General features: G+C 49.5%; 1 protein-coding gene across 1 annotated transcript; it reads left to right on the top strand.

The window, feature by feature from the left end:
* The first annotated feature begins 2,279 nt into the window (after positions 1-2,279).
* Positions 2,280-21,323, top strand: LOC119373923 (uncharacterized). Its single transcript, XM_037643985.2, has 8 exons — positions 2,280-2,430; positions 6,875-7,094; positions 9,266-9,419; positions 11,337-11,458; positions 14,231-14,360; positions 15,911-16,081; positions 17,397-17,510; positions 21,084-21,323. The coding sequence occupies exons 1-8, from the start codon at positions 2,331-2,333 to the stop codon at positions 21,222-21,224; spliced, it is 1,152 nt and encodes a 383-aa protein (XP_037499913.2). The 5' UTR covers positions 2,280-2,330; the 3' UTR covers positions 21,225-21,323.
* The last annotated feature ends 727 nt before the right edge of the window (positions 21,324-22,050 follow it).

Raw genomic sequence — 22,050 nt, 5'->3', positions numbered from 1 at the left:
TCCCCTCATTCTCTAAAGCGCGCGCCCGCGAGAGGAAGGGTAAGCAGCGTTCACCTTGAAATTTGGCTCATTTCCGCGGCGCGTAGCGTTGCAAATTTTGGCAGACGTGATCGTGAACCCCCAGTGTATGCATTGCGCTCGTTAGCTCAAAATTGTCAAACCTGGTGAGGGGCCCTTTAAGGGGGCTGTGCAAGCTTGCAGCGGTTTCTTTTAAAACAAATTTTTCTATCTACGTTCTATAATTTTTAAACACTGTAAAGATGCGTGCACACTAACGGAAAGCATGCCGCGGCGGCGTCCCGCCCGTCGTTGCCTCCGCTCGACAAGCAGCGGCGCGCTGTCCACATTGTCAGCACGACAGTCGCTGAGCAAGCGCGCCTCGACGCCTCGTTACTCGTTGCCGGCTCGCGGCTTCTCCTGCTTCTCCTCGACAGACGGACGCCCGTGGCAAGAGGAAAAGCAGGCGCTCATTGGTGGTTTGCTTTCGCGGCAGCCGGCGGCAGCGGCGAAGGGAGCGATTCGGTAGGCGGGAGAGAAACTTTGACGCTCTACGAGAGAGAGAGGGCACAGCGGCGTTAGCGGCGTCTCGCGAGAGGTGAGCGGGTGAGCGGCGCGGCGTCCATAGCTGTACCGCAACACTTGCTACTGCACGCGATAACAATCGTTGTGCCGGTGAAGCGTTGTGAAAAAATGGAACCACATGCACTTTATTACCGTAATGGTCGTTTAAATAGTGTCATTACCACGCCCTCTTTCAGCTTCATTTAGTCAGCCTGAAAAGCCAGCACAGTCAAGCGGACAACTTAATAGTACGCCAACGTTGTGAAACCAAGTGTAAGGCTTGGTGATGCGCTTACGGTAGGGACACGTTACAAAGTACACAAGAAACAGTGTTAACAGGACGTTGTGTACTTTGTAACGTGTCCCTACCGTAAGCGCATCACCAAGTCAACATGAACCAACTAGCCCCTTTCGTCGCATTACCAACTGTAAGGGTTCCACGCATGCCAAAAGTGCGACTAAAACGAACATCGGACGTGCTCAATATTACATTATTAGTGTTGAGGCTTGGGCTAGTTGGTTGGCATGTTTTTGCAGCGCGCTAAAATAGGAAATTGGACAGTCCAATTTCCCTATGTTCGCGCTCTGCGAAAACTTGCCAGTATCAATAATGCAACACGGGAGCGCGTGACTTCATGACTGCGCATAACTTCAGCTTGCCTTCATTTGCACAGCTAAATTCCTGCTGTTTCCTGCTGTTTTTCAGTTTAAATATTCTGGGTTAGATACGCGACTTGACAGTCGTGTAACATGGACGCCAAGGTGAAGCGGAACCTGAAGGCGAAATCTTTAATGTAGAACCCATCATAGCATCACGTCTCATGCACTGGCGCTCTTTGGCCATCAAATGGTTTCGTCATAAAACATCATATATCATCATCACCATCATAGCCTGAGTGAGTCGACTCGCTCAAACTCACTCACTCAGATCGAGCCGCGAGTTTTTTTTTCATCTACATTCTATCATCCACTAAATTACAATTCTGGCACTTTGGACTATGAAGCGATTGATTACCTGCCCTTTGATATGGTCCAAGGGAGAATTCGTTCCATAATTTTAGCACTATTGCCGTTTTTGACGTCGTATACAAGTGGCAAGCAGTTGCGTGACTTGCATTATTCGCTGCGAAAAGGCCCCCGCTGGAATCCTGCGCTGACGTGCTATGCAGTGAAAATGAGACAAGGGCGAACTTCAGCCTTGCCCTTGTTGAGTTCGAAAACGTTTTTCTCGCTTAAAGCAAAAATTAACTATACGTCATACCAACAAAGCGTTCTACACAACGATGTATTAGCCATATTTTTACTTGGACCGCTACATTGCGAAAATTAAACCGCCATATGGGTCAAAATGCTACTTTTTTCTCCAAATTTGTCACAATATCGCGACAATGTTTCTGCTTCATTCGCGCGAAAATAACCTGATTTGTCTGACAAACGCGAAAAAGTGTGTGTGTGTGTGTGTGTGTGTGTGTGTGTGTGTGTGTGTGTGTGTGTGTGTGTGTGTGTGTGTGTGTGTGTGTGTGTGTGTGTGTGTGTGTGTGTGTGTGTGTGTGTGTGTGTGTGTGTGTGTGTGTGTCCTACCAGGCTTACGCTTCCGGTAGTATAAAAAGATTTCTTTCGTACCCAGTCCTGCGATGATTCCGGATAAACCCGAGGCCCAGCTCATGCTGCCCAAAACAAGCTCTTGGATGGATTTCCATTGGATCGCATTCTTTGATTCCAAAACCCACACAGCAGAGGCCACAATCACGTTGCCCGCAAACGACACAATGATCATTCCCGTGCACCCGGATGCGAAAAGCAACACTCGTCGGCGTCGCGCCAAGGGTCGCCGCACCGCTGGAATGTCCGCTGTCAAGGCTGCACCAAGTAAGGCGTACTAAGTCGTTTTCTTTACGGCGAACCGCGCACTTTGCCCAAGACCGTAACGACATTAGAGGGGCCCTGAAACTTGTCGCGGCCTCTCGCGGCGGCCGCGGTAATTATGCAGCTCGCAAGGCTCAAATTAACCAATGGGTTTACGACTTCGCGCCTACGGGATGGTGTCGCGAAAGAGTTTTTGACGTCGCTTAATCTGTTTCGGCCTCCGAAAGCCCAGCACCCCATAGGTGATTCTCAATCTGTAAGGAAGAGTGAGACATTAAAAAAATTGATAGTCGTAAGGAGCCCGTGTCGCACATTTTCCTGTGCCGGCGTCGGCGCCATATCGCAAAATTCCAATGGCGTCACTGGCACGTATACGCATGAGCACAACGCACACGCGTTTTGTCCAAACAGTACATTCACCGGCGTTCGTCTGCACCTTGCAGTGACGCGCAAGTGCGCAGATGCGGTCGGTAAGTTGGTCACTTGCTCGGTTACCTGATGAGCTAAATTACAAATTTTCATAGTTTAAGAAGCCAAGTGCGAGCGGAGTTACAGGGATCTGTCGCACGCTTTAAGCCTTTTCTCTCTCATTTGGTACCGGCGAGCGTGCTGAAAGCTACACAGTGGGAGGGGGGGGGGGTGACAAAGGGGCAAACGCGCGTCATGACCTAATCTTGACGTTGACTTTTCCGGGTGATCGCGAGCGTGTTGGTGTAGTTCTATACTGTGCGTAACTCTAGTACTACAGTTTGCAGCGCGGGCACATCGCGGCCTCTCGTGGCGGCCGCCGCAACTATGCAGCTCGCAGAGCTCAAATTGGTCAATGTGCGTGGACACTGGGTTTATGACGAGAACATTTTGAATTAAGGCATCGTTTGTCGACTTCAAGGAACTGCAGTCGGACTGAAAGGCGGGCACGATGGATGATGACAGGACAAGCGCTGGTCTAACTAAAATATTTTATTAGAAAAATTGATAGATACATAGAAAACGTAAACCACACACAAGCTTACGACTGACGACTGACTGACGGCTGACTTATGCAATTGCTATCACACTTCATTCTTCATTCTTCCATGTGGTGTCCCTGTCAAAACAAGATTCTTTCACTGATCAGTCTTAAGCTTGTGTGTGTATGTTTTCTCTATACATACGAAGTTTTTAAACCAGCGCCTGTCCCGTATTCTTCTTTCTTGTTCGTTAGACCGCTACCCAACGATGGATTTTAAGGAAGGTTCCCATTCTTTTGGGAGCCTCGCCCATGGTCAAGAAGTCTTGCGGCCTGTCACTTTATCAGAAGCTGTATGGCACCGCCGGTTATGTTAGTGGCGATGCTATGGTCCGCAATGGCGAAGGCTCAGTCGTTAAAGGGAGTTTTCACCTCGGGTTCGCGTGCCCTGAAAAGCGCCACGTGTGACGTCGCCGCCACCACCGTACAATTTCAATACAAGGCGAGCTTCTACCATGGCAGAGGGGGGGGGGGGTGCAAATGAGGCTGTTTTCACCCCCCATGCCTTGTCAGATCTTCACAAATCAATAGCAAAAAAACTACTCAAATTGCATTACATATCCTCTACTTATCGCTTAGCACGTTCGGAGTGCCTCTTCTTTAGCTTAGTGGGGTAGTTTTTTTCAAAATTCGGCCGCCTAAGGGAGTAGCTAATGAACCACTCACCACGGCAGTGGCTACCGTCAAACGGAAAAACCTGCTGTTCTCCACAAAGCTGACATGAACTGAAGCCGCCGCTGCGTACAGCAACCCAAGCACGCCGAGCGCGATATTGAACAAGGCCGACGCTGGGGCCAAGGCGGACTAGAGGCCTCCGGCGCCCGACGACTACGCACAATTGCGTATAAGGATGTTAAGGCGCCACTTACATCAGTACCGTATATTCTCCCGTATATGCCCCTTCGTGCCCCCAACTACGAACGACGGAAAATATAAAAACAAATCCTCGCGTATTGTCGTGAAGCCGACTGCCTTGCAAGATTTTTTGGTAGTGCCGTGAAGCCAAATGCGGTTACAAAAGAAATTAATATCGAACTAAATCACCTGTTTCTGCCCAGTAGCGGTATCGGTTTCGCAAGGCGCCGAGAGATGCGGCATCCAGCAAGCTTTAATCGAACACGGCTGGCCACGTGGGTACGCCGCTAGGCAGAAACGAACGACAGGAGACGTATGCGGGTATTGCTTTGTCAGCGAGGGTAACATCCTCGCTGACAAAGCAACACCCACGAAAGAAACTGCCTTTCCATTATGCACCAACAAGCCCATATCGCTACGCTCGTAACACCCTAGCTGACAAAGCGTGTCATTTCCAAAATATCTGCCTAGCATAGGACACCTGCCACATAACGACACGTGACACACAAGCCTGCCCCTGCATTCGCATCGCAGTAGTCCATGAACTAACCTAACCTAACATAACCTTAAATTTCCTCGCTAGGCCACTGCTGTAAGCAGCCGGAAACCATGTTGAAATCAGCCTGGACACACAAGCCTGCCCCTGCATTCGCATCACAGTAGTCCATGAACTAACCTAACCTAACATAACCTTAAATTTCCTCGCTAGGCCACTGCTGTAAGCGGTCGGAAACCATGTTGAAATCAGCCTGGACACACAAGCCTGCCCCTGCATTCGCATCACAGTAGTCCATGAACTAACCTAACCTAACCTAACCTTAGTTTCCTCGCTAGGCCACTGCTGTAAGCAGCCGGAAACCATGTTGAAATCAGCCTGATCAGCCTTTTCCAACAGCATCGCGCGATGCAATTAAAACCGTCGTCCACGTGTCTAGCTGCGCCACACTTTTTCAGTTCCCCACTTCAGTTCCTACAAGCAAGAACGACGGCCACGCGTCATATCCAGGCAACAATGAAATGTCGCAACGGGAAACAAGGACCGACATTATTGTCGACGATGTCGTAATTTTTTCCGTAGTTGTTGCAGCAGGAGCTTTTAAATGCACGCAAGAAGTTTAGTCTTGCTCCACCTGCGTAAGTGCGCCGAAAGTGTGACTGCCATGTCAGAAAACCGTGATCGCCAATAAGCCCATGATATAGAGCATCGGTTATTAATAAGGCGCGTGACCTTTGAGGGCCGCATTTCTTAGCCCTCGCGAGCACCGGGTTTTCTTGCGGTGACACTTGCAACTTCAGGACACCTGTGAGCTAATGCACGCTTCGCTTGAAGAGTGTCCGGACCCTCCACGCGCTTAGACATGCTAGTTCTCTTCTGGGTCCGGCGACTCCCGTACGAGAGTATATTACGAGCTCCAAAAGCGCATCGCAAGAGTCAAAGCATTTTTCTTAACTTGTGTATCTGACGTCGAGGATGCTCACGGAACTTGTTGAAATGTCAAAGCGCTCGAGCAGCCATTAAAGGAAAGCTGAAGGGATTTTAAAATTCGGTAAAACTACGTGGTGTAGCGAAGCCTTGGAACTGCGTAATAAGTTGCCTTCTCCAGCGCCTTCTAGTGGTTCGTCCTCTTTGGCTTTTTCCTGAAAGAACGCCGCTCGCGCCGAGAGTCCGCGCTTTGCCTTGCCTGTCGCCACTGCGTATTGTCGCCGATTGCCGTCAAATAAACACCTTAACAAATTGGTGGAGGTGCGGGGTATCGATCCCCGTGCCTCTATAACAGTGGTTAGCAAGTACCGACATTATTGTCGATTTCGTAATTTTTTCCGTAGTTGTTACAGCAACAGCTGTAACAACTACGGAAACTACGACACTACGTAAACTACAGAAACTACGGAAACTACGGGAAAAAAAGCGTGGGCGGAGCAACGTGTGTTGCTCCGCTCACGCAAGTGCGCCGAAAGTGTGGGCGTGGAAACTTACGTAATCTTCAATTCTTTTGGAGGAACTGCGCTGCACTCCGACGGAAGGTTCCCGCCGCTCACTGATGTGAACTGCGAGAGCGCTGTTTATGTACCGGACGCTCAAGTTGGTATACAGAAGCTGAAACTTCTGTACTGGAATACGATATCTGCCATAACGACAAACAGCCGAGCGCAACGTGAACAAGCGTCTCTCGCATATTCAGCCGTGGCCCCCGACTAAGTGCCTTTGCCGGAGCTAACTCGCAGAGACTACGCTTCAACAGTGCTACGGTTGCCGATGACGGGGCACACTAAAGACGTCAGCATCTCGAGAAGCCATGCGGCCGCGGCCGCTGTTTTTTGCCAAGAAATGCTATTTTAGTTCACTTTCGAGAGCTCTGACATCGCTTTTCGAATTCAGCAGGGATCAAACTGTCATCACACGCTCCAAAGTGATTTCAGCTTCCCTTTAAATGCGTCATACTGATCACAATGTCACCAGTTGCTGCCAGCTCGAATAAATGCGTCTATTCATGCAGGCGAAGGAAACGACTCAAGTTTATTTTGGTGTCGGGGGGCCTTTCATACGAGACCTAACCTAACCTGCATTTATTATGCGCGCAGGCAAGCCTAAACTACTCGTGTGCTCCTACGGAGAATCTGGAGTGGTGAAAACTATGGTGCCCTCTGACGGTTTGTGCGATGTCATCTTCTACACTGACGTCACCTACGACAACGATGCGGAGGCTATCGTTCCCAGGGACGGGGGCCCGGCATTTGACGTGCTCAAGTCTGCCGCCAAGCAGTACACAAAGACGTCCTTCGGCACTTCCATGGCTACAGGGTGAGCACGCGCTGCGCCTGCGTTTAACCACCTGCATTATAGACCAGATATGATCGTCGCTTGCAGGGGGCAGCAGTCTTTAAATGGGGGGGATGCGGGTCAGGTGGAATGGCCCATAGTTTCCTAAAATTAACTAGAGGGGACTCTGGCGCTGCGATCGTTCAGCCACCATGGGAATGATTGGTAGTACACGGATTTGCCTAGTCTTCGTACTTGCGGGCTTCGAACGCACTCGTTGCTGTGTTTCGGATAAAAGAATATCTCGTTGTGAACTTTGTGACCAGATTTTAATTGGAGCTTCTAAATGCGCGAAAGAGGTTAAAAATTTAATCTGGCGACAAAGCGGATGCAGGCGACGCGGAGCCAAACGGAGCCGAAAGAACGATGTTTAGACAAATCCGTGTACTACCCATCATTCCCATGCTGGCTGAAGCGCCATGCGTTGCAGCTCCAATAGACACTAGCGCCAGAGTTCCCTCTAGTAAGTATTGTATGAAACTCTATGAAACGGCCAACCACGATAGAGTTCACCCCAGTCCTTGTCGCATACTGGCGTGTACATATACACAACCCGCCCCCGGAAATGGGCATATAGACGTTTTGCTGTCGTCCTGGGCGGGCTACTAGCATATAAGCGCGAAAGAAAAGCCTTGGCGAGTAGCCCGCAGATTTATAAACACTCTTCTCCCTGTGTTTCACCAAATTTTTCAAATATTCCAAGCTCAACGGAATGAAAGATACCCTTGAATTTTAAGCGCCTTTCTTTTATTTGAAAATGCAAGAAAAGGCTTTTTTTATACTCTGACACAATATAAAAGCACGAAGGACCCTGCTGCCAGTATTTCTATCAGTAATTTATGGCTATGCCCCTGCTAATCAGTAACATCCTTATGCTTCCCAGCAATAAAAGTATGTGCTGCAGTTAATTATGCCTCTCGAACATTCATACTTTTAGACCTGCCTCAAATACTAGGAATAATAGCGCATTCTAACACTTTTTCGAAGACGCGAAGCAAGACACTGTTCATCTGGCGACGTTTTGTTTATAATAATTTTATAGCTACGGCTGCTTTGTTACTATTAATGTGAAATGCTGTGCATATTACTTGTCAGGCATTAAAATGTCTTCTTGCCAACACTACCCACTTACCCTAATAATGTACAGTGCATTGTTACACTGTAACTGACAGAAATGAAAAATGCAGAAAATTTCAAAGGTCAGTTTCACCGCAAGGCCGAAACAATGAATGCTATAGCAACCAATTATAGTGTTATACGAAATGACGCTGCCAGCTCACTGTTCTATATCCGATCTCGTGTAACCACAAAACGCTGGTGTCAGAGAATACGGCCGCTCCAGGGAGAGATGTTCTCCGCATAGTCCCTTTGCGTTGAGAGCGCAGCACGTAGAAGGGTATACGAGCCGCCCGATTTAATGGCTGTCGAGTTAGCGCGCGCGCCAGCGATCGCGACCGCGCCCTTAGATTCTCGCGTAACCACAAAACGCTGGTGTCAGAGAATACGGCCGCTCCAGGGAGAGATGCTCTCCGCATAGTCCCTTCGCGTTGAGAGCGAAGCACCTAGAAGGGCATACGAGCCGCCCGCTTTGATGGCTGACGAATTAGCGCGCGCGCCTTAGATTCAAAGTTCAAAGTTCCTGCTCGCGCGACGCCCCCCACCTCGCGTCTTTTCATGGTCGTTAAAGACGGGAGGGGCGTTTCCTGTCTGCTTCGACGGCAGGCCTCCCAAGCGGGGTGAAGTTTTCGCATGCACCCTCCGAGCGACGGAAATGAACCGGCTCGTTTGATCTCTGCTTCGGTCGCGTTCGTCGGCCCCGCTCGCGCGCTTTTACCCCTGGTGGAAAATACGATGCGTGGGGGGATCTTATCAATTTGGACTTCGTACGGGACATGACGGCGATGGCAAAAACCCGTCGAGAATGTTCATATAATTACTATCGCAATAAAAAGAAAGACGGTCACCATACGTGACCTGGTCAGTGTCGGTAGGCACTTCGCTACCAAGATTTTTTATTGGAGTGTTGACCGGCTGCGTTTTCTTGCATATGGCGTTGTAATTCGGAAATAACCCCACCAAACTAGAGCTGGCATGCTAATAACGTCCGCGGACCAACTGGATGCGTTGAAAAACTTTTTTCCCCTTTTCTCCAGGGCAATTGCGGACGCTGTCAAAGACAAGAAATCCGAGCTGATGGCTGCCATGGGAGACATTTTCTCCTCCAAACTGTCTCACTTTGGCATGCTCAACGTCGAGAACATCGAGGACTACGACAAGCTGAAGGACACCGACTTGCAGTACATCAAGGTGAACGCGTACTCCCCGCAACTAGCGCGATGTGATTACGAGGGACGCCGCATTGGAGGGCTCCGGAAATTTTCGACCATCTGGTGTTCTTTAACGGGCACCTAAACCTAAGTACACGTGCCTCTATCATTCCGCCTCCAGTTAAATTAAGCCGCCGCGGCCGGGATTAGAACCCGCGATCTTCGGGTCAGCAGTCGAGCACCGTACCCACTAAACGACCGTGGCGGATAACTAAGCCCTATGACGGCGCCTGCCTAGCGTGGCAGTATACAGCGCATGTTACCATTGATCGCTCTATTATCAAATAATTTATACTGCCAAACCCGACTACAATGCTTTAGCGCCAGTTCATAAAAAAACTACTGCTACATTCAGTTCATTTCAGTCTTAAAGGCCCCCATTCGGGGGGTGGGCTGATGATCAGCGATGCGTTCATGGAAAGTAGAATAAATGAGCAATGCGGTGGGAAATGCGTGCCGCGAGCCGGGAGACAGCGGAGATCCAGGATGCTTGCCAGCAGTGGCGTGTAGTTGGGGGCAAGAGGCAGGGGGAACGGGCAGCGCTAAATGCCGCTTGCCTAAAGATGGCTTTCCCTCACGAAGCTAGCTTTTCCTTACGAAAGAGGGCTTTTTCCCGCATGCATTTGAGAAAGCGAGCGGTTTGCTTGGGACGGCGACGCGCCGAGGCCGTCAGGTGCCTCACCCCGATTCCTCGTTGTCGCGGCCATTGGCCCGCAGTGCGCCGTCACCGTTCGCTTGTCCGCGGGCCCGCTTTATGCATGTTCGCGTGTATGTTTGTGTTTGTACGTTTGCGCGAATATATACACATACAAAAATAAAAAACGGGGGGGGGGGGTGTCTGAACCCCACAAATCATCTCCTTGGCCGCGCCAATGCATATACATGCCTGTTCTGTTATTTCATTAGAAGTCAGTTTCACCGCAAGGGCGAAGCAATGAATGCCATAGCAACAACTTGTAGTGTTATACGAAGTGAGGCTGGCAGCTAACTCTTTTCTATCCGATCTCAGGTAACTACAAAACGCTGGTGTAAGAGAATACAGCCGCTTCAGGGAGAGATGCTCTCCGCATAGTCACTTCGCGTTGAGAGCGCAGCACGTAGAAGGGTATACGAGCCGCCAGCTATGATGGATCGAAAGGCTGTCGAGATAGGCGCGCCCCAGCGATCGCGACCACGCCCTTAAATTCAAAGTGGCTGCTCGCGCGACAACCCCCCCCCCTTCTCACGTCTTTTCATGGTTGTTAAAGACGGGCGTGGCGTTTCCTGTCTGCTTCGACGGCAGGCCTCCCGAGCGGGGTGATGTTATCGCATGCACCCTCCGAGCGACGGAAATCGGCCGGCTCGCTTGATCTCTGCTTCGGCCGCGTTCGTCGCCCCCGCACCCGCGCTTTTACCCGCGGTAGAACATACTAAGCGTGGGGGGATCTTATCAATTGGACTTCATACGGGAGGGACATGACGGCGACGGCGACGGCGACTACAAAAACCCGTCGAAACTCTCCATATAATAGCTATCGCAGTAAAAAGCCCTAATGTAGCTTTTGAGTCCTTGCATGTCACCTCCATCGAAATGCGGACGTGGACTCTCAGCGTCCTCTGAGCTTAACAACGCGACACCTACTGCCGAGCCAGCCACCAAGGCGGGTGGTGGATAACGAGAGAAAAGAATTAGATATCCCTGCATATCTATGCCCTTGAAAATTCGCACCTGAATACACGTACTGTTGCAAGGTACCCGCTACGCCATAAATCGTAATTTTGAGAAGTAAGGATGCACCCACTATGGCATTCATCATTCTGCAGAGAAGCGCGGTATCCGCTGCGCCGCATTGTGTGTGTGTGTGGCTGATGACGATGTTAAATTATGGCTGAGCCCTTTTCTGTTCCGACACTGCAGGTAGCCGATGAGTTCCTGCAAGGCAAGCCGTCGAGTCTTACGAGCCACAGGGCTCTGGGATTTTCGCTCCGGGATGGATCGAAAGGACCCAAGATCCTTGACGCCGCTAAACAGATTTCCAGGTGAGTCATGCCGCCCTACTTATGTGCCCATAGCTACCTAACCTAACCTAATCTGGCCTAACGTAACATAACCACTAAACCGTAGTTTCTGTAAGCCAGGTAGTTTCTGTAAGCCAAGTGTTTTGTTGGGTTATTTTTGCTGTTGGAAGCAGTTCATAACAATAAAAGCTAACCTAACCTAAGCACCGAGCCGCACTTTTTACAATGCGCATGTAGGGTTGGAAGGGCTGACGATATCGAAATCACCTGACCACTGAACCGTATTTTGTGCAAGCGAACAGTTTTGTCAGAGTTTCATTATGTAACTGCGCAAAAAACGGTGACACAAGAGGAGAGGAAAACTTGCAAAAGGAAGGTGTCTAGGCTGGAACCGGTCCTAATTGATATTTTAAAAAATCGGGCACTCCAACCGGTTTTACAAGCATCCGTAATCAGGGTCTTTCGTTTTGTAGATGACTATTTTTTTTTCGTAAAAGAACTCAAGATATGTCGGCAGGTATTCTTAAGAGTTTTGAGCAGTTTGGTCTTGGCCTAAAGTTTACTTCCGAAAGCTTAAAGGACCATTGCATCCAATTTTTAGATCTACAGCTGCAGTTCTCGCCCACGCATGTCTGTTGGTTCTACGCCCCTAGTTCTGTCAAACCTGTGTTGAACTACAAATCGGGCCATACGAAACTGGTAAAAAATGCCATTGCACGCTCTTGCTTCAGTTCTGCGCTGAAGAAATCCTGCACTCATTTAGTTAAAACCAGTTTTTCTGGGCAGGTGCAAGAACTGAGTCACGCTGGCTTCCCCCGGGATGTATTGGTAAAGATTAGCCAGAAGTTGATCAAGATCAAAAAAGGTACCGTTGATGGTTGCAACTTGGCAGAGAAGACGCAGCGCAAAAAATTTGTTGCGATTCCATATGTGCATGGTTTTACCCACCACCTAAAAAAGGTCGCATCACGATATGACGTCCAAGCGGTAATTTCTCCCAGGAACAAGCTATCCACTTTATGTGCCAAGGTAGACCTACATGTGGCGAATCGACAAATTGTGCAGCAGGATAAGTGCAATATTAGTCATGTTCATAACTATGTATCCTGTATCACCAGTGTTGTCTACTCCATACCCCTGTCCTGTAATCGTGTATACGTGGGCCAAACTGGACGATGTCTAAATGTTGACTTAGGGAACATTATAATTCTCTGAAAGGCCCCTCTGGCCTTCATTTAGCAGCGCATTGTAATAAATGTGGCTGCTCACCGCTCTTTAGTGACACTTCTGTGTTCCGCCACAAAAATCAAAGAGCGCGTGAACTTGTTGAGGTCGCGCACATAAGCAATCTGAGTCTTGCGTCAGTGTTCCCTCTGTTGCTTTACATGAAAAAAGAGTTATGTTATCTTGGTCCTGTATGACGGGCGTGCTATGGTTGATGTGCCCCGAGTTTTTGTTGATATGGGTTCTTCTTGGCTTTTCCTCCTCCCCCTTTGCCCTTTCTTGCTTTTTATCCTGTCCTCTATATTGCCTTGTTCTTAGAATAAAGCTTCAGTTGATAGTCTGAGTCTGTTTGTGCTTTCCTCTACTATTGTGTTACCGTTCGTTTTTTACGCAGTTACGTAATGGATCGATTACCAACTCGCCCAACTTGCCACTCAGAGTTTGTCAGTTTGAAGGGGTTAACAATACCTAACCACTTAACCGTAAGTTCTGTAATCCAAGCGTTTTGATATGGTTGCTTGTGAAGTTAAAAGCAATTAACGATATAAAAAAGCAAGCCTAACCTAACCACTCAACCGTACACTAAGAAAAAATCGAGTATTTAGGGAGTATTTCTGCCACAACATAATCGTCATCTGGCTTGCTCGCGTTTCCTTTCTTGAAAACCCGGTCTCGTCACATTCCTATCAAGAATGCTCTGTCACGCTGATACCGCGCGCGCCGTTCGTGACCGGGAAGTGCCGGGAGCACGGTGTAAGAATACACCGTGGCCGGGAGCGAGGTGATAACGCGACGAAAGTACGCGAGATGGATGACGATTATCGCTGTGTGGCAGAAATACTCCCCAAATACTCCATTTTTTTTCAGTGCTCTTTCTGTATCAATTCTTAGCCTGTATTTATTCTTAAATTGTAATAAGTTGGTGACTGAGTATAATCGTGTAGCTCGCCACATTCCTGTACGTTTTTCTTTTCCGGGCCAGCTTCCCTTACGAGAAATGTTATCTTCATACCGCGTTTTAACATCAAATCGGATAATACGAAGTGTGCTTTTTATGCTATCGCATTTCAACGACCCACAAACGCTCGCAGTCGTTCAGGCGTCGTGTAACAATGCTCCGCATAATGTGTCATGTCTTTGCTATTATGTGCCACCGAGTGCGCTTTGATTGCGTGACTTTTTTGTTTTACGGATAATACGAGTTGCCTGATATACGATTAATTTTCCCGATTCCCGTGAAGACACTATCAACGAGATTCCTAGCAAGCGAGAATGTAGTGTGAAATGCTGCTCCGGGCCTCCACCACAGTCTTGCAATCTGCCGCGCCTAACGATATGCACGACTGAAACGCCAGCAGAATCGCAGAAGACAAAACATGCGCTGTACAGCGCATGTCCCGTCTTCATCTCGTCCTTTGTGTTCGTTCAAACGCTGCCCACTTGTCCCTTCATTATGAACCTATACCACGTCGCATTCGCGTTCGAACTATCTCCTTACGGCGTCATTATACGTAAAAGCGGGCGCTTTGAACGTTTATGCTGGTCATGTTTTCTCGTTTTCAACGCCAGTGACTTTCCCGAACTGACCATTGTCATCATCAAGCTGCATACCGAGAACTACGGACCCTCGGGCGACCACTGGCCTCTGGCCCCCAACCCCGACGATGTGGACCTGTCCGAGCACAACGCGCTCTCCCTGGTGAGTATGGAACGCACGCGCGCTGAGGGCGTGTGTGCCTGGCTAGGCATGCGAGTGTGCGGCAGACATTGTTTCACTTCAGTTAGCCGTAGAGATGCCTTCGGCAAATTTTGATTTGTTACAGAACAAGCTTTCATAGCGCGTTAGCGTTAGAGCTGGTCTCTCAGAAATGCCGGCGTAGGCGTCATTTGCTGTGAGCAATAAATCGGCGTGTTCTTTTATGAAAAATGAAACACCGCGATAAACGCAAGTCTTTGGTCTAAGCCGCAATCGAACGCAGGCCTTCTGCGTAACAAGCAGGTGCTCTACCACAGAATCGCACCGGGGCTATGCGGGCGTTATATAGTGCGAGCAGTCGCGTTTGTGGCAGAAGTGTAGAATCACATCAATAGTCCCACCATGTGAATTGCGCAACGAGTGTTTGTTTAGAGGCTGACACATTACAAATCGCGCGGGTATAATTAACATCAGCAACGGCATGTGTGCGTATTGCCTTGCGGTCGCGTAGTGGGAACTTAATTCACAAAAATTAATTATAGCGTTCCATATAATGAAACCCCGCATGTTATCGCCATGCCCAACGCACATGCGCACACACGGCGCGAACGAGAGACGTGCGTACTTGGTCCGGACCGTCTGGAACTCAAAAAAATGCGTCGCCCTTAAAACCAGCGCAAGGATATGTCCTTGCGCTAACACTCCGCTGCTAGTGTTATGAAAAGGGGTCATGGTTTACGCCAGTGGCTGTGAAAAAACTTTATGCGGGCGAGTGAACTTTCATTTCCATCGATAAGCAGACAAGAAATGAAAAGCAGATACAGGTTGCACGACTACCACGATATATACCGTTTCAGAGGTCAACCGCAGAGTACACGGTATACATATTTCCAAAACGTTGTCCTTAGCCAAACATTCAGGTCCGCCTACAGATTAATTCACGACACATGAAACTTTCTCCGCTTCGTCATTGCCATCTGCGCGAAAGCAGATTAAGCAAGTGTGTATAAATATAAAATTACTGTTTTTCATGAGACCTCATTATTCTTACTTGCCTATTCCAGACAGCAGTGTAACATATGATAGAATGAATGTCCTGTCTCCTGCCCTCTATCAAAAACCCCTTAACACGAGCAACGCTGACAGTCGCCTCTCGGCGAGTGCCAACGGCAAGTGCCAAACCCAACAGGCTAGACCTCGAGTCTGGAACTCCGTGCCGATGGACATCAAGTTGTGTTAGTTCCATAAGAGCGCGCGCTATTTGAATTGACCATAACGAGGATGGGAGGATAAAATCTGCGTAGTAGCAGCTGGACTAGTCCCACATCCCCGCGAAACACAAGCAGCAACACAACGTTGAGGGAAGATGATGAAAAGCTTTCGAAGACCATAGTTTGTGTGCGCATGCGGGACTGCCCAATGTTCAGTGTGTCGTCTGAGCCCGAGTCGCCCTGTTATTGGGACTGTATTTTCAGCTAAACCCAGTGCTAGCATGTATATCGCGTGTTGCATGTGGTGACAAATGAAACATTTCACTCGGATCTGATACCCAGGCTGCGATCAAGGAAGACCTGGAGGAGCCGTTGCAGGCCATCGCGAAGGAAGGCACGTATGCTCTGCTATCCTTTGCCATGTTCGCCAGGACGTACCGCATGAAGCAGACGTGGAGTGGCGCGGCCGCACGAGAGATGTCCGAGAGCAGCCTCAACATGGACTACTCGTCGGTGAGTTCGCCTGTGCATTCTTCTTGAGTTTCTTCTTGCCTGAATCTGCTTCAGCGCTACAATGTCACTAACCTTCCACATACACCACCGGTCAGTCCATGAACAATGCGGGATAATCCTTAATAACAATCGATGAAAAATGCGTGATAATCCTTGATGGCAATCGATACCGCATTTAACAATGCATGAGACTGAGTAGCCGCTACCGTCGTTTGTCTGGTCGCGTAACCCGTAAGGTTTCTTGATCATCACACCAAAGAACGCAAGAGCCGCGAGTCGCTTTTCAGGCTATAATATGACGTAGTGTCATCACACTATCAACAAAATTGATTGAAACCTGACTTCTAATGACAACCGTTGACTGTCATATTTTAGTATAAAAAAGACTTTCGGCTTTTGCCTGCTTTACTGTGATCATGAATCCCGTATATAGACTTACCGCTTTTGCCTGCTTTAGTGTGATCATGGAACCCGTATACGGATCCCGAAACGTTTATCGTGTTTCCGAGCGTAGCTTGTATTGGCTATCCTTCGTCGGCGTTGTAGTAGTCACGCCGAAAATCAATTGCTCCCAGAACAGAACACTTACGAGGAATGTGCTATAAACCTGTTGACCTGTCGCCCTTGCCGCCGCTCTGGCTCGTTAGGGAAAAGGAAGGAAAGGGCTTTGCGTGCGTTCGCGTACTAGAAAGAAGGCATCGTCGCGCAAGGTTGCTCTTACAAGTTATGCCGCTAGCTTCTAGCGGCAATATGCTCCTTGCTCGGTGATTTCCGGTCTACTTTTTGTCAATCGGAAGTAACAATGTCTGTCTGAAAACTCCGAATATGATTAAAAAGGAGGTAACGGTTTAAGAGTTGTATTATATCGGAGAATAAGTTTTCTTTCTTAAACGCCAAAGAACTGTCACAACAATCAAAATTAGTCAAATTAGCTCATTGAGAGCAGACCGTGTGTGTGTGTGTGTGTGTGTGTGTGTGTGTGTGTGTGTGTGTGTGTGTGTGTGTGTGTGTGTGTGTGTGTGTGTGTGTGTGTGTGTGTGTGTGTGTGTGTGTGTGTGTGTGTGTGTGTGTGTGTGTGTGTGTGTGTGTGTGTGTGTGTGTGTGTGTGTGTGTGTGTGTGTGTGCGCGCGCGCGCGCGCGCGCACATTAGTTTGTCCTAACTAGGCACGTGGAACCTAAGCATAAGGCTAGTATGCACCTCGCTTCCCTTTCGCTACGCCGCGTGATCACTCTGTATTGCAATCGGCGGTATAATGATTATGCGTCATAACATGGTAAGTATATCTGCTTAAATGCTGTTCTTCTTTGCTTCTAGGTGTGCAAAATGAAAACTGAAAAGGACAGCGAAGATACCGGCACCCTGTACGCCACGGACGAACACAAGAAGTTCCTTGCCCTCTTCGATTCTGAAAACACTTTCACGGCGAAGGTGAGCCAAGCATCGGTACTGCGAACTATGTGCGCTCGTACCAATGTGTACGCGGTACGCACGCGATTCAAGTTACACGTGATGCAAGCAGGAACACCCAGCACATCGAAAAAACGTACAGAAGTTGAAAACGAGGTACACGCGCGACTAAAAAGCTGCGCATGCTCGTCAGACGACAGTGTCAAGAAAACCTTCAGAAACAGCTTAGACTTCTGGCACGGCTTTCGCACTTTCGCGGTTTGGCTCTAAGTGACAAATTTCTGGCCCACTGTTTTAGACGGCCGAATGCGTGATGCGTTATACTCTGCCACGCTGCATGTATTCTCCAGCATACTAACGGCGAGCTATTTATATACATCCCTTATTACCGCTGGCGGTACGCATAGCTCTGAGGTACTTCAGCGTGGCAGAGACTTGTTCGATATCACCCGCTAGAACGCAGAGGGCGCGTTTCGAAGGTCTTCGACCTGCTCGTCTTTCACCGTAGTTAAACTCCGCCCTTTACTTTGACTTACAGGGCGTGGGTGCCCATGCGGGGTGGTTTGTACGTGTTGTGCTTTCACCGCAAAGTTTGCATTGAAGCTATAGAACGCACGAAGGTCACTTCACTCAGTTTGCGTTGAAGCTATTGACCGCACTAAGGTAAATTCATTGCACGAACGCACGAAGGTCACTTCACTCGGTTTGCGTTAAAGCTATAGACCGCACTAAGGTAAATTCACTGTTGCACGAACGCACAAAGGTCACTTCACTCAGTTTGCGTTGAAGCCATAGACCGCACTAAGGTAAATTCACTGTTGCGTTGAAGCTATAGAACGCACAAAGGTCACTTCACTCAGTGAAGTGACCTCAGTGCTTCACTCAGGGGCTGACTGCTTGCGCGTAGTACACTTGCAGCGTGCTGTTCATACACAAAGTACACGCAGGAGAAGCGTGAAATACACGAAAAGAACAGGAAAAGCGTGAAATACAAAGTTGACACTTGAAAAATTAGTTCTGCGGAATCCCGCAAGGTGGGGGAAGAAAGGAAAAATAGACAACCACCCATATGGGCGCTTGTCTATTTTTCCTTTCTTCCGCCACCTTGCGGGATTCCGCAGAACTGATTTTCAATGTGTCCAGTTGCTTCGAGTTGTCGATGAATTCACCCTCGCGCTGCCAATTGCTAGCTTCGTGGTTAGCTCAATTGGTAGAGCGACCGCCCCGGAAAGGCGTTGGTCCTGGGTTCGAACGCTGGACCAGGACGAATTTTTCGGCGAATAAGAGGCTTTATTTCTGACAAATCCGTATGGATTTCCTTGTGGCTTCGTGCTACATATGGGTGGTTGTCTATTTTCCCTTTCTTAACTTGACACTTGTTACTTCGCGCTCGTCCTGTGTACACCCGTGTTCTTTTTGTGCGTCCTTCTTTGCGTTTCACCAGCGCGCTGCAAATGTCAAGCTACTAGCCTTTCTGCGTAATTTTTCGCTATTGCGTTCATTGCTTCGAGGAACAGGACGTCAGCGTGTGAGGAGACGTGAATTCTGGGTGGCGTGTGAACATGGGTCGCTTTGAGCCGCTTTTTGGTCGTCAGCCGCAAATAGTTGCGCGATCGGTGGTAGTCGCAGGTGTGAACTAACTGTATATGCTACCTTTAGGTAGCGAGTTGCGCATCTGTCTTCCAAACGCCGCTTGTATTCCTCTATGGCGCCGCTGCAGCGAACTGGATTGGCACTAGTCATTCACAGTAAAGTTACATCACCGGTATTCGACACGCCAGACATGTCGATCGCTGACCCGGTAGGCATGTCGCATGCGAAAACCGAGTGCGTCTTCGCCGCATAGCTGTGGTTGCTAGCCAGACCTATGATCAACTCTGCTACCTAAACATAGCATATACAGTAACTCTAGCGTGAACGACCCTTTAGCGCCTCACGAATTGACAGCCGCTGGGCGACAAAACATTTGTCGCATTCGCTAAGCACGCGGCGCTTGCCGCGTGAAGCATGGCTTCGTTCGGTCTGTAGCTTAACGCAAACAGGGTGAAGGCATCTGCGGCAAGGGCAAGTTCGTCCGTCTCAAGGCCATCAAGGCGGCGCTTGCCGCGTGAAGCGTGGCTTCGTTCGGTCTGTAGCTTAACGCAAACAGGGTGAAGGCATCTGCGGCAAGGGCAAGTTCGTCCGTCTCAAGGCCATCAAGGCGGCGCTTGCCGCGTGAAGCGTGGCTTCGTTCGGTCTGTAGCTTAACGCAAACAGGGTGAAGGCATCTGCGGCAAGGGCAAGTTCGTCCGTCTCAAGGCCATCAAGGCGGCGCTTGCCGCGTGAAGCGTGGCTTCGTTCGGTCTGTAGCTTAACGCAAACAGGGTGAAGGCATCTGCGGCAAGGGCAAGTTCGTCCGTCTCAAGGCCATCAAGGCGGCGCTTGCCGCGTGAAGCGTGGCTTCGTTCGGTCTGTAGCTTAACGCAAACAGGGTGAAGGCATCTGCGGCAAGGGCAAGTTCGTCCGTCTCAAGGCCATCAAGGCGGCGCTTGCCGCGTGAAGCGTGGCTTCGTTCGGTCTGTAGCTTAACGCAAACAGGGTGAAGGCATCTGCGGCAAGGGCAAGTTCGTCCGTCTCAAGGCCATCAAGGCGGCGCTTGCCGCGTGAAGCGTGGCTTCGTTCGGTCTGTAGCTTAACGCAAACAGGGTGAAGGCATCTGCGGCAAGGGCAAGTTCGTCCGTCTCAAGGCCATCAAGGCGGCGCTTGCCGCGTGAAGCGTGGCTTCGTTCGGTCTGTAGCTTAACGCAAACAGGGTGAAGGCATCTGCGGCAAGGGCAAGTTCGTCCGTCTCAAGGCCATCAAGGCGGCGCTTGCCGCGTGAAGCGTGGCTTCGTTCGGTCTGTAGCTTAACGCAAACAGGGTGAAGGCATCTGCGGCAAGGGCAAGTTCGTCCGTCTCAAGGCCATCAAGGCGGCGCTTGCCGCGTGAAGCGTGGCTTCGTTCGGTCTGTAGCTTAACGCAAACAGGGTGAAGGCATCTGCGGCAAGGGCAAGTTCGTCCGTCTCAAGGCCATCAAGGCGGCGCTTGCCGCGTGAAGCGTGGCTTCGTTCGGTCTGTAGCTTAACGCAAACAGGGTGAAGGCATCTGCGGCAAGGGCAAGTTCGTCCGTCTCAAGGCCATCAAGGCGGCGCTTGCCGCGTGAAGCGTGGCTTCGTTCGGTCTGTAGCTTAACGCAAACAGGGTGAAGGGACCTTCGTGCGGTCTGTAGCTTAACGCAGAGTGAAGGGACTTTCGTGCGCTCTGTAGCTTAACGCAAACTGAGTGAAGTGACATTAGTGTGGTCTATAGATTCAACGAAAACTGAGTGAAATGACCTTGGTGCGGTCTATCGCTTCAACGCAAACTGAGTGAAGTGACAAAACGTTCTCAAGCAATCTTGTTTCGGCGGCGCTTTCCGTGAGTAACAGGGTATGTGACGTAGTTGATTTTGGGTATATGGCATTTGTCAAAAGCAGAGCAAACTATTTCCAGCCGGCCTCTTAAGTTCCGAAGAGAACTTTATTTTTCGAGGATGGGAAGGTTTAACTGTGAATTCACTATGTCGTTATTTCACAGACGAACAATCGCCTGAACGTAATGCCCCAGAATTTCACCGGACTGGCAGTGTACAACGTCGAAATGGATGACCACAAAGGCATCTGCGGCAAGGGCAAGTTCGTCCGTCTCAAGGCCATCAAGGCGGCGCTTGCCGCGTGAAGCATCAAGCCGTGCAGCCGAGGTCCCGCGGCAAAGCTGAAGCCGCCTGGACGTTCAAGCACTTTCGCCCGGCTTTGGCAGCAAAAAAAAAAAACATTTTTTTTTACCTCGCTGTCTATCTCTTCATTGCAAGTGGTTTGCAAATGTGCTTACCACTTAGTAGGCCAAACTTGTTTCCGTGTTTGGTTTAGTCATATACTCTGATGTTAGCATCAGTCTACAGCACACAAATTCCTGTAGTTCCGTTCGACCAACTACAATATTTGTTGTGGAGATCGAGAATTTCGGTATTCCGGCGTCGCCGTCGTTAATTATGAGCGGGAAATCGGCGCTTTCAGAGAGCGAAAAATCGATAAACAAAATAAACACTTCAGTTCTAGTGGGAATAGAACCCAGGTCTTCTGCGTGGCAAGCACGTGTTCTACCACAAAACCATGCCAGTGCTTCAAACTGCTTCGGAGAAAAACGCTAGTCTAAACTTGAACGCATGGGATGTTGCTTAGCACAAAGCGCCGAAACCGTAGTTTAAAGGTCCCCTCATTACATCACACCACCACCAGCTGCGCAGAGACGTGTGTTGCCTAATGGACGCGTAGTAGGTACTTCGCTATGTATTTTCATTGCAAGTGGTTGCAGATGTTCCTTTCCTTGCGGAGCGGTCAATATGTCCAGCGAGAAGCGAAGCCAGGTTAACGATTGAGAAGGCGATGCGAAAGGCACCCGATTACGCTATCGCGTTCTGCTCTCGCAGGCGAAGCTCAAGCCCTGCGAAGATGCGGGTTCGATCCCGGCCATGGCATTTCGAAGTGGTCGAAATTATGCGGAG

The sequence above is a fragment of the Rhipicephalus sanguineus genome, chromosome 11, assembly GCF_013339695.2.
Source record: "Rhipicephalus sanguineus isolate Rsan-2018 chromosome 11, BIME_Rsan_1.4, whole genome shotgun sequence".
Classification (NCBI taxonomy): Eukaryota; Metazoa; Arthropoda; class Arachnida; order Ixodida; family Ixodidae; genus Rhipicephalus; species Rhipicephalus sanguineus.
This window is presented reverse-complemented; position numbering and strand designations above follow the sequence as displayed.